This window comes from Microtus pennsylvanicus, chromosome 3 (genome assembly GCF_037038515.1).
Source record: "Microtus pennsylvanicus isolate mMicPen1 chromosome 3, mMicPen1.hap1, whole genome shotgun sequence".
Classification (NCBI taxonomy): Eukaryota; Metazoa; Chordata; class Mammalia; order Rodentia; family Cricetidae; genus Microtus; species Microtus pennsylvanicus.
The window spans coordinates 138,726,907-138,740,939 of NC_134581.1; the positions used below are offsets into that span (position 1 = coordinate 138,726,907).

Genomic DNA, 14,033 nt, shown 5'->3' on the forward strand with positions numbered 1-14,033 from the left:
TTTAAAAAATTTTTCTTCTTTTTCCCCAGGTTTTTATAATACTATGCATTACTTTCATCACTTTTTATGGTATTTTTTTTTAAATCTTCTCTTTTAAAGGCTGAATATTGGATGTGGTAGTATGTCCAATTCATGGGCAGGGGAGGTGGGGACAGGAAGATCCCTGGGACTCAATGGCCAACTAGCATAGCCTACTTGGTGACTTTTAAGACAATGAGATATGGTATCTCTAAAAAAACAATTATAAGAAACATGAATGGTATCTGGGGATGCCACTCAAGTTTGCCCTTTGGTCTCCATTTGCATGCACACTCACACACACACACACACAGTTTATGTCCCTCTTTTTCCCCCATTTCTAGTGGAAATGGACGTCCCTATTTTGATAGTGCACAAGCTTTCTGTCTGTCTATGGGGACACTCATAACAAGCCCCAAGCACACAATTCACCTGCTATACTCAAGCCTCCACTACCAGCTCCTGAGTCTCTCCCAGGATGGGGAGTGGATCCTATGCAGCTCTCTAGCCCCTGCCTCCACTCCAGAGAGCCCTTTAGAGAACAGGACCACCAGGATATATGGGAATAAGACAGACATCTCTAAGAGCAATCACGAGAGAAGGACAGATCACTTGAAGATATTGTTGGTAGATCCTTTGGGAAGGAAGTTAGTTTAAAGAGACTTTGGTTGAGAGCCTTTTCAGCTGGACTTATTTGAGGCCCTCATCAATAGAAAGGGCAACTCCTACAGAGGCTGCTACCTGCAAGCCATACTTCAGGCAAGCTTCTCAAACCCAGGAAGGGGCTCCCTAAATCCTAAACTTAGAGTCCTGGTCGCTTAAGAACAGTGTCTTCAAAACAGATTCCTTCTGTCCCTGTGTCACCATGGATACAAACAGATTGACCTGGATTCTGATGGATTGAGTTTGAGTCTGTTGTGTCAGACTGGGATGAGTTAGTTCACCTGGGCTGTTCTGCGCTGAACACAGTTGAGTTGGGTTGAGCTAAATTGAGTTAGGTTGAACTGGACTAACTAGATTGTGTCAAATGGAGCTGAGAAGACTCAGACTGAATTTGGATGGAATGATCGTGTTGGCCTGAGTTAGGTTAAATTCAATTTGGTTGAGTTGGTTTGGGTTGGGCTGAGTTGGGACCAGTTGTGCCACGATGGTTAAACTGGACTAAGGAACAGATAAGTTTTGGAGGATTGGGTTGGGTTGGATTGAGTTGAGTAGAATTGTGTTCTGATGGAGATGGAGTGTGGGCTGCACACACTGAATTCCACTGGCCCAGTTAACTCCTTATATGCTGCTCAAAACCTTCTTCTAGGTTCTACTCTTACGCTAGACTGCTTGGCCTTTCATTGGTGGGGAGTAGGAGCTGGTCATCCAGCAAACCCGACTCCTCTGAAGACCTCTGACAGCATCTCAACTTTCCTGGGCTCTGCAGAGGGCAGCAGTTCCCACCCCACAGTCTGGTGCTCTGACTACAGAGCCCTGTGTGTTTATCCCTTCTCCTCCATCATTCACATCTTTCACTGAGTTGTGCAAGGTTGGCTCCTTTTGCCCTTCCTCCCTTAGCCACACAAGGGCACTCCAGGAGTTCAATCACATCCTGAGGCAATTATTTAACAACTGACCTACTAAAAATTCAAGACTTGGACCATTGAGGTGTTTCAGTGGGTAAAAGTGGCTGCTCCCAAGGCCTATGGCCTGACTTCCATCCCCAGGATCCACACGATGGAAGGAGAAACAACTCAAGGGAGCTGCCTTTTGACCTCCACATGTGCTCTGTGGCATGTGTGCAGGCACACAATAAATAAATAAATAAATAAATAAATAAATAAATAAATAAATGTTTTTTTAGGCAAAGAATTCATGGTTTAGTGAAGGCGGCATGAAGGTGATGTCCCTCATCTGACTTTAAAACAACAATCATCAAAACTTTGTGGATTTAAGCACACACAAAGTCATACACACACAGGCAGCACAGATACATTCTTGAATGAAATTAATCAGTACTATAGAGATTAAAGAGTTAAATTTGTGTGGTAAATGAGAAATTGTACAAAGAAACACAGTGAGGGCAACCGCTGGCACTTAGTAACTCGGGGACTCCTGGCTGGAATAGAGCTAACTTCAGCTCATGCCTTCACCTTTGGTCCATTTCAAATGGATCAGCTGTAGCCATCAAAGATAAACTCAGAAGCTTAACTAGAAGAGGAAAGATGATATCCCACCCTTGACTACATCAGTCATCAGAAACAAGAGAACAGATGAGCCAGCAAACAAACAGGTCATCTAGCTCATGCAATCATAAATAATAAAGATCAGGGTATCTTAACGGAATCCCAGACCACCTAGTTATGAAGTTGTGGAAGGAAACGGAGCCCCTTAATGTTCTCTGAATTCTCAGCCAGTCACTCTAAAGTTGGCAGAGCTGTGGAAGGTTTGGTTTGGCTTATGTACCATGGAGAATATGTTAGATGAAAAGTCAGATTAGACCTTCTCACTCCTGCCTCGATTTATTAAAAAGCCTCGCTGAGTGTCCACTTATGTCAGACCCTGTCTGAGATTCTGGGATTCAGAGTTGGACAAGGCCCAGGCCTGTGTCATGGTTCCTCCTGCAGCGGAGGATGTAGGAGTGGTCACCATGCAGTATGGGTTCCCTGTCACTGAGAGGCACCCAAGATGCTTGGGAGGAGAGGCTGAATTCCCTGGGCAGAATCCTAAGGGAATATGAGAGCACCAGAAAAAGTAGAACAGAAGTATGTTTAAAAAGAGATTGCCTGGCAAGGACGGGAGGATACCTGGGGCTTGCTGGCCAGCGAGTCTGGCCTAACCTATGAACTCCAGGTTCTGTGGGAGACCCCACCTCCATATTTTAAAAGTCAGTCAGGATATCCAAACGGTTCATAGACATACAAAAGTTTGATCAACTCTACTGGGGAGATGGCTCCACCGATGAAGTGTCTGCCACAGATCATAAGGACCTGAGCTCCATCCCCAGCATCCATGATTAAAAACTGAGCACAGTGTGCATTTGTAACACCAGTACTGGGGAGGTGGAGGCAGGAAGATCCCTAGGGATAGCTGGACACACAGTATACACCAGTAAGTGAGCAGTGCTGCGAGAGACCTTGTCTTCCAAAACAACGTGATGGCTCCAGAGGAACAGCCAAGGCTGCCCTCAGCACATGCACAGACACCCACACCCACAGTCACAGGCAGGAAGAGAGACACACACATACTCACATGTAGGGAAATAGGAATTAAGGCTTCCTTAAGATTCTAACTGCACCTGTTAGAAGTGTTGTCAGTAAATGCAGCCACGAGGTTGGATGCTGGCCAGCAGATGAGGACAGGGGCTCTACTTCCCGATGCATATGTGTCTTGGGTACAAACAAACACAGAAGAAGGCACGCCAGCAGTACCTGCTCGTCTGAAGACTGTGCACTCCTGTGACCCAACACCACACCGAGGGAAACTAGAGGAAATGCATACGTGTGTATCCTCAGATACACATAAGGACAGTCGCACCACACTGGCAGATTCCACGGGTCCATGACAGCCCACATGCTGTTGGGGAAAAGCGGGTAAGTCACAGTAGGAATAGTCGTGGTGTGGACTATTGCACTACAGTGAAAATAAACTATTTGCCTCGTGCATGGATGTCAAAGCCTTAACATTCAGAGAAAGAACCCGAAACAGAAAAGTACATTTTTCATGGAAAAGGCTCAGAGTCAAGGAAGACAGAGCCCAGGATGGAAGGTGTGTTTACATCAAGTTCTGTTTTTAAGTGAACAGAAGCGACAGCTATAAAAGTTCAGGCGGCAATCACCCCTGAAAGGTGGGGAGCTCCTACCCCCTACCAGAGCAGAGCAATGCCCTGGGTGTTCTCTTCCCTTCTGGGTTGTACTTTGGGGGAGCACAAGCCTGGCAGCACCGTTCCTGCTCCAGCAATGGTCCTCACCCTCCGAAACAGCAGCCCTTCCGATCAAGCTAGCTTCATTAGGAGAGGAACCCACAGGGCAATCCTGCAGACTAGCCCTGACCCTCAGAGACACAAGGGGCCATGATGGTGAAGCTTCAGGGATGTAGGAGGGGAAGGGTGACTGCCCTCGGGATGAAGTAGATGTGGGATGAGGTGCGGCCTTTCTTTCTGACTGTGAATTCAGAATCCCTTGGGAGAGATCTGGATCTGGCTCCTTTGTATCCCCAGTCTGCAGAAGGCCTGACTGACTACGTATTTAATCCATTTGCTGAACCTAAGTTAGTCTTAATCTGGGTAAATGCCATCTTGTTTCCCATTATTCAAAGCTAGAAATGCAAGGCTGAGCAAACCTTGCCATCCCATTTCATAGATGGGAAAATTGAGGCTCAGAAGGAGAAGTTAGTCATCTCAGTTTACAGATGAAACCTGGGTTTCCCAATGCTCAAAAATGGATGAGGGAGGGGCAAGGAGGAAGTTTACAAAGATCTACTTTTTAATAAACCCACTGTCGGCAGATTACTGTACATCTGGGCTCCATCCCCCAGGAGCTCTGCCTATGGTGACATCCAGGGACAGCACAGACAATAGAGCTTGAGACCTGGAGAAGCAGCCTGGACTCGGAACAACCTTCAGGGGGCAGCAGTCCTCAACGGGGCTGGCAGTCTGTAAATGGCCAGCCAGGTGCAGACTCTCCGCAGGCTTGCTGGGAACCAGACCATAGGTCTCACCTGAGTCTAGAGGCCTGCAAAGTGCAGTCTTTCGTTTTTCTAAACAGCTTTGTTGAGGTCTAGTGTGCAGCTCGTGCTGAAGGCAGCCAGGTCAGCTACCGCGTTTACGTGATAGCACAGCCACCACCACAGTCCAGCCTTGTGTCATCCCATACAAAGTCCCCAACTGTCCGTGTTAGTCGCCCCTGCTTCTTTCCCTAGGACTAAGCCCTCATGGATGCCCTCCAGCTCTGTAGTTTTTCCTTTTCAGAAATTCTGTTTGAACGGCTTCTGAGAACCTGCAGGCTTTTATCTGGCCACATGTAGCCATGTGGATGTGTGCTTCTTCCCTTTTCGTTGCTGAATAGTATCCCATTGAAAGGACATACCATAATTTATTTACTTAACAGTCAATGAGAAAGTTTGTTTCTACATTTTGCCACTGTGTATAATGCTGTTATAAATGGTTACATAAAAGCTTTTGAGTGGGAGTATGGTTTTCCTTCTCTTGAGTAGCCATTTAACCAGTAGACTCACTCGGTAGTGGTGTAATCAATATTGAGTGCTTAAGAAGCCACCTAACTATTGGTGACATGAAAAAACTTAAACATTTAGCTTAGTGGTCAAGAGCATAAATTCTTCCAGCTGTACTTCTGCCAATGCAGGTCGTGTGCTCTTGGGCAAATGACTTTGCCTCAGTATCCTCGTCTGTGAAACTGCATCTGTGGAGCTGGTGTGAGCTCTGTCGACTACTATAAAACGGTAAAGTCCTACTGCTGGTTGAAAAATAGTTTATCAGTGTAGCCCAGGCCAGTCTTGAAGTTATGATCCTCCTGCCTTAGCATTCCAAGTGCTGGGATTACAACTTTTTTCTCTTTCTTTCCTTTCCTTTCCTATTCTATTCTTTTCTTTTCCTAATAGCCAGTTGAGCAGTGGCTCTGTGGAAAGAATCTCTCCCATAGACTTGCAGGTTATCACAGATCTATCTTGGAACAACTGAGTGAGTGTCTTTAGGCAAATTGCCTGCCCCTCTGGGCTTTCAGATGGAGATGACCCTCCAGAACAACAGGCTACAGGAGCTTTGGGAATGCACTGGGCTCCTGTCATGAGTAGGACACGCCTATTACACCATTCACAGGAGAATGGGGGACCTTAAGGCCATCTCTGGGAGACTCCTTTGATCATTGACAACAAAGTCTCTGGAGTGAAGGTACCTGAGTCAAATCCTACCCCAGACACTTGGAAAACTGACTTGGATTCAGAGTTCTCAGAATAGGAGAGCTAAGGTCCTCAGTCCCCAGCCCCTGGAATAATGACTGAGAAGGGAGGCTGTTCACACCTCATCTGACACACCGCTGGATGAGAGCTAGCCATGTAAGCTGCACACAAGTTCTATAGAGCTCAGGGCCCCCAGAGTCCTCTTCAGATCCCAAAGGGGCACTGAATGTTGTCAGCTGCCCTCTGCAGTTGACTTGGCAAAGCTCTATATCATATGGGAAATTGCAAGGTTTCCACACTGGTCATCCTGAGAGAAGCCAGAACTCTGCTCCAACTGCCCTTTGATCTGCAAGAAATGCCAGGCTGGACGCCCTGGCAGGAAGAGCTATTATTGCATCTGCGTCTTACTCCCTCACAGACCACAGGCCGGGTGGTACCAGGCTTCTTCAAGCACCTAAGGAGTTAAACAAGGCCACCAATCTTAGCCCAACTTCCATCAGAGGACCATGACACACTCCCGAGCCTTCTTCATTTATTCATCCGAGCTATGTGCTATGGGTAGAGAGGCTGCTGTTCCAAAAGCCTGGTTTTGCTGAACGCATGGCGGGAAGACGGAACAGGGACCGGAACCTGCCCAAGGTTTGAGTTCTGGCTTTCAGAGCTGCCTGCATTTCCTATGTCTCCCCACTGCAGCTGAGGTACTTCCCAACACAAAAGTTCCTGCGAAGAGGAAGAAATCTTCTACTCTTATTTTCTGACTACTCAGTACCCAGAAGCATGGAAAGAACCCCCCCCCCCCATCTGTCCGTTAGACTTCACAATATCCCTGGGAAGTAGTAAGTGGGTCTAGTTTATCCTTTTCAGATGAAGAAACTGAGGCATGTAGATAAGAAAAGTATTGCGCATGGTCACCCAACAGAGGCGCGATTCATACCCAGGCAGCCAGACTTTAACCCAAATCCACTTTAATTCGACAGTTTCTGAGTCCTGGTTGGGGGGGGGGGGGAAGAGGTAACAGAAAACAGAAGGAAGGGTCACTTGCCCAGGCTTAGTCCATCACTCACCGCGCCTCTGTCCCTCAGGGATGGGGAAGGTGGAGGGGGGGACCTCTGGTAACCCGCTGAACCAAGCGCGCATGCCACTCTGTTCCGTTATGTTAGGAGAGACCAGGGCGCCAAGGTGTCCCTGCTGGTGACTGTGCTTTCTATAGACCTAATGGACTTCGGGTCTGCTCGACCCGAGCCCGGCGCGCCAGGAACTCGGCGCGGATGCCCAACACTGTTGGTGACCCTGTCTTTTCTGGTAGTGTGGTGTCACTGTGCAGCCAAAACCCCTCTCTGCCCTCACTGGGAAGCCGCGTCCAGCTCAGACACTCTGCGTGCCCCGGCTGAAGCGATCTCCCCAGCGCCTAGAAACCACGGTACCCGGGAGGACCCAGGACAGAAGAGCCAGCACAGCGCGCTGCGCCAAGCAAGCACTCCCTTTTATGTCCAGGAATGAGGCGCTGCAGCACTCGGGCGCGCAACCGGCTGCTGCGGTGGCTTACCTGTCGCGGCGCGCGTCTGCAGGACGACGGAGAGCAGCGCGGAGATGATGGAGAACAGCCACCGCGGGCGCCGGTTCTGCGCGGTCCTCCTGAAAGAAGCGGTGGCAGAGAAGGTGAGGAGGCGGCGGGGCGGCAGAGGCCAGGGTGCCGGGGCTCGGGGCGCGGGTCCTACCTGGATGCCATGGTGCAGTCGCCGGACCCCAGCTCCGCTTCGCACGCGGAACAAAGGCGGCGCTCGGTGGCGACGGCGGGATCCCGGCTGCGGCCCGCGCCTGACTCACCCGCTCACTGAAACCCGACTCCGCCGCGCCCTGCGCTCCCCCACGCGCGGTGCCCCACCTCGCTGCTGGTCCCGGCCGAGCCTCCCCACGCCCCCTTCTTCCCGCCACCCCAGGGTCTTATGTAACTCGCAAAGAAAGCCCCGCGTGCCGACACAGCGCCCCACAAGCCAGGTCGACTGGAATCGCTGGGGCTTCCTTACATGACGGACCAGTCTATTAAGGTTCAGAGAAGCGCTGCAATGTCCTGAAGCCACACAACTGAAGTGTTTCCCGGCTGCTGTGCCACGCCCAGCACGCCAGCCAGGGTCCCGCTTGCATGCTCCAGAGTAGCTGCAGTGGGGACAGAAGTCAGGCACAGAGGTAGGACTTTGAAGGTCACGTTTGTGTACCCTGAACATTTTGGGATCCCAAACCCTTGATCAAGGGGCGCAGCCCTCAGAAACCTGACCTAGCCTCCTCCCGCCTGTCCCCCAAGTTAATGATGGAGGAACTGAGGTCAGGAGAAGGCAAACGATTTACCAAGATATCCACCCAGTGAGCGACACAGGGCTGGAGACCCAATATAGGAGGAAAGGGCAAAGTCTCAGCGTTCACCAGGGCAGGTAGGGTCAGGTGTGTTACCTGCCTCCTGGGGAGACAATAGACCACTTAACCAACAAGAAACACAGAGGCAGGAATCGGGGCTCAGTTTTTGGACACATTCTCCCCAGGAATCCTTGCAGTTACTAGTGCACTGCATGAAAAGGGGGGTGAGGACTCGTCCCTGCTCAGGCCAGGAAGAGTCTAGACATTAGTAAGGTACAACTGAATTCTCAGAGTGGCTGGCGAAGGACAGTGAACAATAGTGTGTCTACCCTGCTGTTGACACTACCCTGATCATATCCTCAGATGACAAGGGTCAATATAGGCAGGACCATAGGCTCTTAAGGAACTAGGGCACAAGGAACCAAAGTGACCCCAGAGTTAGGAGGGGTTAGGAGGGCTCCGAGGAACTAACAAGGAAGATACGGCATTTTAAGGACACTGTCCAGTTTAGATGGCTTTAACTACATCCATTCACACTGTCTACAGATGTGAACCCTCTCCCCTCACCCACTGCAGCTTTCTGGGATGGGCATAACTGTTGTGACAAACCGCTAACCACAGGGAATGGCTTTCTCAGGTCTGTATTTCTTGCAAAAATGCATCAGTGAGTTCTGGAACTGACTTCCTGAATAGATCTTACCTGAGAAGACAGCAGCACATATCTGTTTGCTAGTTAGGGCCAGGAGCTAGAAACTGGTGCCCTGGGCTCCATGTGGCCCGCAGATTAGTTTGGATTGGTTTGCTGGGCAATAGCTTCCAAATTAAAGGGTTAATAATAACAATATTTTATAATTATGAAATGTCCATTAAGATCCGGATGGCAGGGCTGGAGGGTTGGCTCAGAGGTTAAGAGAGTGTGCTTCTCTTGAAGAGGACCCAAGTTCCGGGCACCCACACAGAGTAGCCCACAACGGCCTGTAACTCTCTCAGGGACCTATTACCTCCTCTACCCTCTGTGGGCACCTCTACACACACACACACAGAGAGAGAGAGAGAGAGAGAGAGAGAGAGAGAGAGAGAGAGAGAGAGAGAGAGAGAGAGAGAGACTCACACAAATCAAAAACTAAACCTTTCTTTAAAACTCAGATTTATGGCTTTTAAAATTTCAAGTAAATCTGCCTATAGTCTCTAGATCAAATTTTATTGGAACTGAATCAGCTAAGGCAATATACTCTCCAGTTCACCACCATTTTCTGTTTCTCCCAACACCAAGACAAAGAATCAGTTCCAATTAATACCACACGTGAAGTCTGTCTGTCTTTGCTCATAAGAAAGAATGGAGCTAGGTTGTGAGCTCATCAATCTGTTCCAAACAGGCAAACAAAAGATGTATGGAGAGAGAAGGCCGTGTTTAAAGGAAGGCAGAGAAAAGCACATATGAAGTACACAGAGAAAGTTTAATTACACGGGTCAGATGGGATTGCACAGCAAGCCTGGCCTGCCCCAGTCCCATGTTGTCCGCAGGATGAAGGCATACCTGCGCTTCAACTGAGAGGCTTGCCTATGGTTCAGCGTATCCATCCAAAGCACAAAGTGGATAACGCATCGGGTTCCTTTCCTACTCTCTCAGCCAAGTCCTCCGTACACATTTGTTGACTCTAGGTAAGCCCCTAACATCCAACTCCTTGGAATCTGAGGACCAGGGTCCCTGCAAACCTTTTCTCCCATGGGGACAGGAAATAGACCCTTGCCAATAGTGTTGATTTGTGTCTACTTCGTCTGAGAAGCCAGACCATGTTCAGAGATGAGAAGACTATTTATTACCTTGGAATCTGGCCTAAAGATGGATGGGAGTTATGGCCTAAGATTAATGAGGGGATGGGGGTTCTTTTAGGCCTAGGAGCTGAAGGGGCTTGTGGAGGGAGACAGGCCAGCAGTCTCAGCTGTGGGTATGGGACAGATGGGGCAGGAAGCCAAGCAAGGCATTCCACCTCCTGCCAGACGGTGATGCGAGGGCTTAAGTGATTTCCTCCCATTCAATGTCAAGTTGTAGAAATAGCCAAAAGGAAGCATCATGTCATACTCAAGCTAGTCTAAATTGTTTACCACCGTTCAGGCCAATCTGCAAGGCTGGGACGTGTGGAGACCAGGGATTTAACGTCCCAAGTTCTCCAGAACTGGACTAAATGAATAGGCTGTCCATTTCCCTAGAATCCAGCCAAATGTTCCAGAAGGTTCTGTATCCAGGGGCATTCTTCAGATTATCTCCAGCAGCTGGAAGGGCACAGAAACCTGGGAGACGCATCTCAGGCCTTGTTTGGAAAGAGATTACCAAGAATCAGTGCACGCCATTCTGAGCGGGACTTTCTTCAGTACGTGGGTATGAAGTGTCTGTCTTTTGTATTTCCCAGGGTACACAAGGACAGCGCTGTGTATCTGATTAATGAGCAGAAGAAGCAGACTTCACTGGCCGGCTAGAAGTGAACTTATTAAAATTGTCAGAGAAGAGGGCTACCTCTTGGCTAACTGAGAGAAAACCATGACTGTTCCACACAGCTGCTGCCCAAGGGGCTTGTATTCCGATGACCTTGACTGTGTCTGTGCAAAGAAGGCTGAGAAAACTTGCTGTTCAGCATGCTACACAAGAATGGGTGTGAAAATCTGAGAAGCCAAGAGTGGGGGGGGGGGGCGAGAGAAAACAGGTAGGAGGGTGTGCCAAAGGGCTCCTAAGCACGCACCCTGTGCCCTGTACCCTGTTCACGTGTCCCTCCCGCCTCCCTTTTGTCATGTATGTGCCTAGTATCCATTACTCCTCTGCCAGCACCTGAATGTTCTCTCTGGCGCTGGACCCCGTTCTGTCTTCAAGCACAACAGAATTAAACTCTCCCTTCCTATTTTTTTTAGCCAATGGAATCTGGCTAATACGTTTTCTTTCTTCCACGAAAGTAACTTCTTCACTTTGCTTCACTCGTGGTCTCTGCCTCTCTCCCTCCTTCTTGGGAATACCCCCCCAGGAGGGCCTGGTACACAGCAGGCAAGTGCTCTTCCCTGAGTTATACCTCCAGCTCCATTTTGAGGATCTTTTTTAGGCATTTTGAAATGTGGTCTCACAATACCGGGTCAGGCACAGCTAATGCCACTTATAAAGGGCTCTTCCTGCTTCCTAGCCTCATGCCCCCTCTCCCACCCCTGCTTCCTAGAATGATACTCACTATACAACAGAGACGCCTAAGACTTGCCTCGGGTGCTGTTGTCTGAGAAGCCCAGGACAGAGAAGGGAATTCATCTTCCACATTTTCACACATTCCTTGCCTTGGCCCAGCATCTGAGGTAGCCATCACTTACTGCTCAAGGCTGCTATTAGTATGATGCTACCAACACAGAGGGGGGACAAACATTGCAGAGATGTCTTCCTACAAGTTACCTGATCATGGATACTGACGAGTTCATGTAGCTGTAAGGGAGAACTGTAAACTACGTTCCCATCTTTGCCATGAGAAAGTGACTTTTGAAACCTTCTCTGGGACCCCACTTGCCAGATCATACTGCAGCTCCCTGCCAAAGGCTGTGTTGATCCGTTTCAACAAATCCCCTGCATCTGTCCCAGCAGCTGCTACTGATGCTACCCTCTGGCCAAGTTCAGGAAAAGCTGCTGTCCTATGCTACCGCCCATTTGGCTCTTGCAGGGGCCCAGCACACCTTTGCCTTTTAAGTCCTGGCGGTGCCTCTGGCGTCCTTAGCACTTCCTGGGGTCTGGATTGCTTCTGCTCTGCTATCTCAAAGTGGGGGAAGTAGTCTCCAGAGTGCCCACTTGGCCGTCCCTGCAGGAGTCAGTTGTTAACGTAAAGGCTGTGTGTGTGTGTGTGTGTGTGTGTGTGTGTGTGTGTGAGAGAGAGAGAGAGAGAGAGGGGGGGGGTGAAGTGTGAAGCACCCAGTGAGGTACCTGAGATTAGACCCAAAAGGCACAGAAAACACAAACTGTGGGGACAGATAGACAGACTCCCCAAGTTATTTATTGCCTTACACCAAGGCCCCTTCAACTCACATCTATGACTTCAGGGGTTGCTTCCTGCAACCAGTGAACAAGAGGAGAGGAGAGCCAAGCTGTGTCGCAGATAATTTGGGGTGCTGTGAAGGTGCTCATGGGCTGTAGCTTGTGGGGGGACATACAGTTCAGCATCTCTGTAAGACCCTTAAGGACAAGAGTGATGGGAACCCTCCCTCTAGGTACAGCCCAAGTCGTGCAGCTGGACTGCCTCTCTGAAGGACGGAGGACCAGTCTCAGAGACACAGAGAAGCCTGAGAAATTGGTTCAGGTCTTGGATGATGGCCAGGAGTCTGAAAGACAAGGTTGACTGATTCTGGACAGGAAGACCCAGGGAGGACCAAAGAGATGTTAGCAGCTCAAATGCCTGATGTAAAAAGCATGAGGATCTGAATTCAGAACCCACGTAAAAGCCCAGTGTGGTATGAGCACCTCTAACCTCAGCACAGAGGCCAGCAGATCCTGGGGGCTTGCTGGTCAGCCAGACTACGTGAAATGGCAAATGGCAAAATCGATGTCCACTGAGAGACCCTCTCTCTCTGAAACATTAAGTTGGAGAGTGATAGAGAAAGATGCCCAAAGTTGATCTCTGGTCTCCAAAGAGGCCAGATATCCCAAATATGCAGATACTCCACTCCCCACCACCCACACAATAAAACATAGGGAAGGAGAATGTGGGATGGCCTACACAAGCCCAAAGCTTCTGCATCTCATGCTGCTCACTAGACACTACCCACTGCAGAGAAGGCTCTGCAGCCAGGGTCCTGTGGAAGTCTGTCAGTCTTCCTTCTTGTCCAATGGCACGGACCTTTTCCCGTGATCAGCCACTGACCATTATGGCCAGACTTAGTGAGCCTTCCTTGACAATACCGAAACAGCTGATGCTGGTTGCCTTCCCTGGTTGAGTGCCTTTGCCTGCTCTGCCATATCCCCAAACACACAACACTTGCCTCATCCATTTTGTTAGTGCCCACGGGGTGTGGTTCAAATGGAAAGGCCCATTTTATGACAGAAGACCCGATGAACGGTCATTTAAAGAACCCATCAGTGTGAGCCTGGGCTCCAGCACCAGAACGCAGCTGACTTCTGATGCAGTAGAAAAGCCTTTAACAGGCTCAGCGAGGGCTCCCCACTAGGGAAGACCACTTCTCTTCTCAGCATCCCTTAGGTGCTTAATTCCTTGTCTGTGGGTGGAGTCCCATGGGATTTCTTTCTTCCATGCCAGCATGTCTGTTAGTGTTGTCCTCATCCGGGCCTTACTTACTCCAACCTCTGTCATTTCTAGAAGACACAGTAGATTTTCTGGTCCTCTGGCTCTTGCAATCTTTCTGCTCCATTTTCCATGATGCTCCTGAGTCTTGAGTTCAGGAGCTGTGTTGTGGATGGATCCGCTGGAGCTGGACAGCCCAGACTCCCATAGATCTTATATAATTCCTCAATTGCTTGCACTACTAACTTAATGTGCACGGTTGTTATCGGACATTGTGGAATAGTCGCAAGGGAAGTCTGCACACACCCAGTATAGTCAGAATGTTTGGTATTGGCCTGCATTTGATTGAATCCCCAGATGCAGAACCCACATATATAAGAGCCAAATATACTTGGGTCTGGAAATCAAGGAGTAGTGTTGGGGTTAAGCCTTTTTTCCTTGATCAGAGAATCCCTGAAGCCCTGGGCTATCACTGCTCAGGGTAGTGTTATCCAACTGAAAAGCTTTTCC

The 14,033-nt window shown here is 49.3% G+C and overlaps 1 protein-coding gene across 1 annotated transcript in view; it reads right to left on the bottom strand.

The window, feature by feature from the left end:
* Nucleotides 1–7,790, bottom strand: part of Col15a1 (collagen type XV alpha 1 chain) — a 101,078-nt gene extending 93,288 nt beyond the window's left edge. The window contains exons 1-2 of the mRNA XM_075967256.1: nt 7,635–7,790; nt 7,463–7,551 (exon numbers count right to left, since the gene is read on the bottom strand). Coding sequence (XP_075823371.1) covers nt 7,463–7,551; nt 7,635–7,645 — 100 coding nt within the window. The 5' untranslated portion in view covers nt 7,646–7,790. The remainder of the gene's footprint in view (nt 1–7,462; nt 7,552–7,634) is intronic.
* Nucleotides 7,791–14,033: the final 6,243 nt, after the last annotated feature.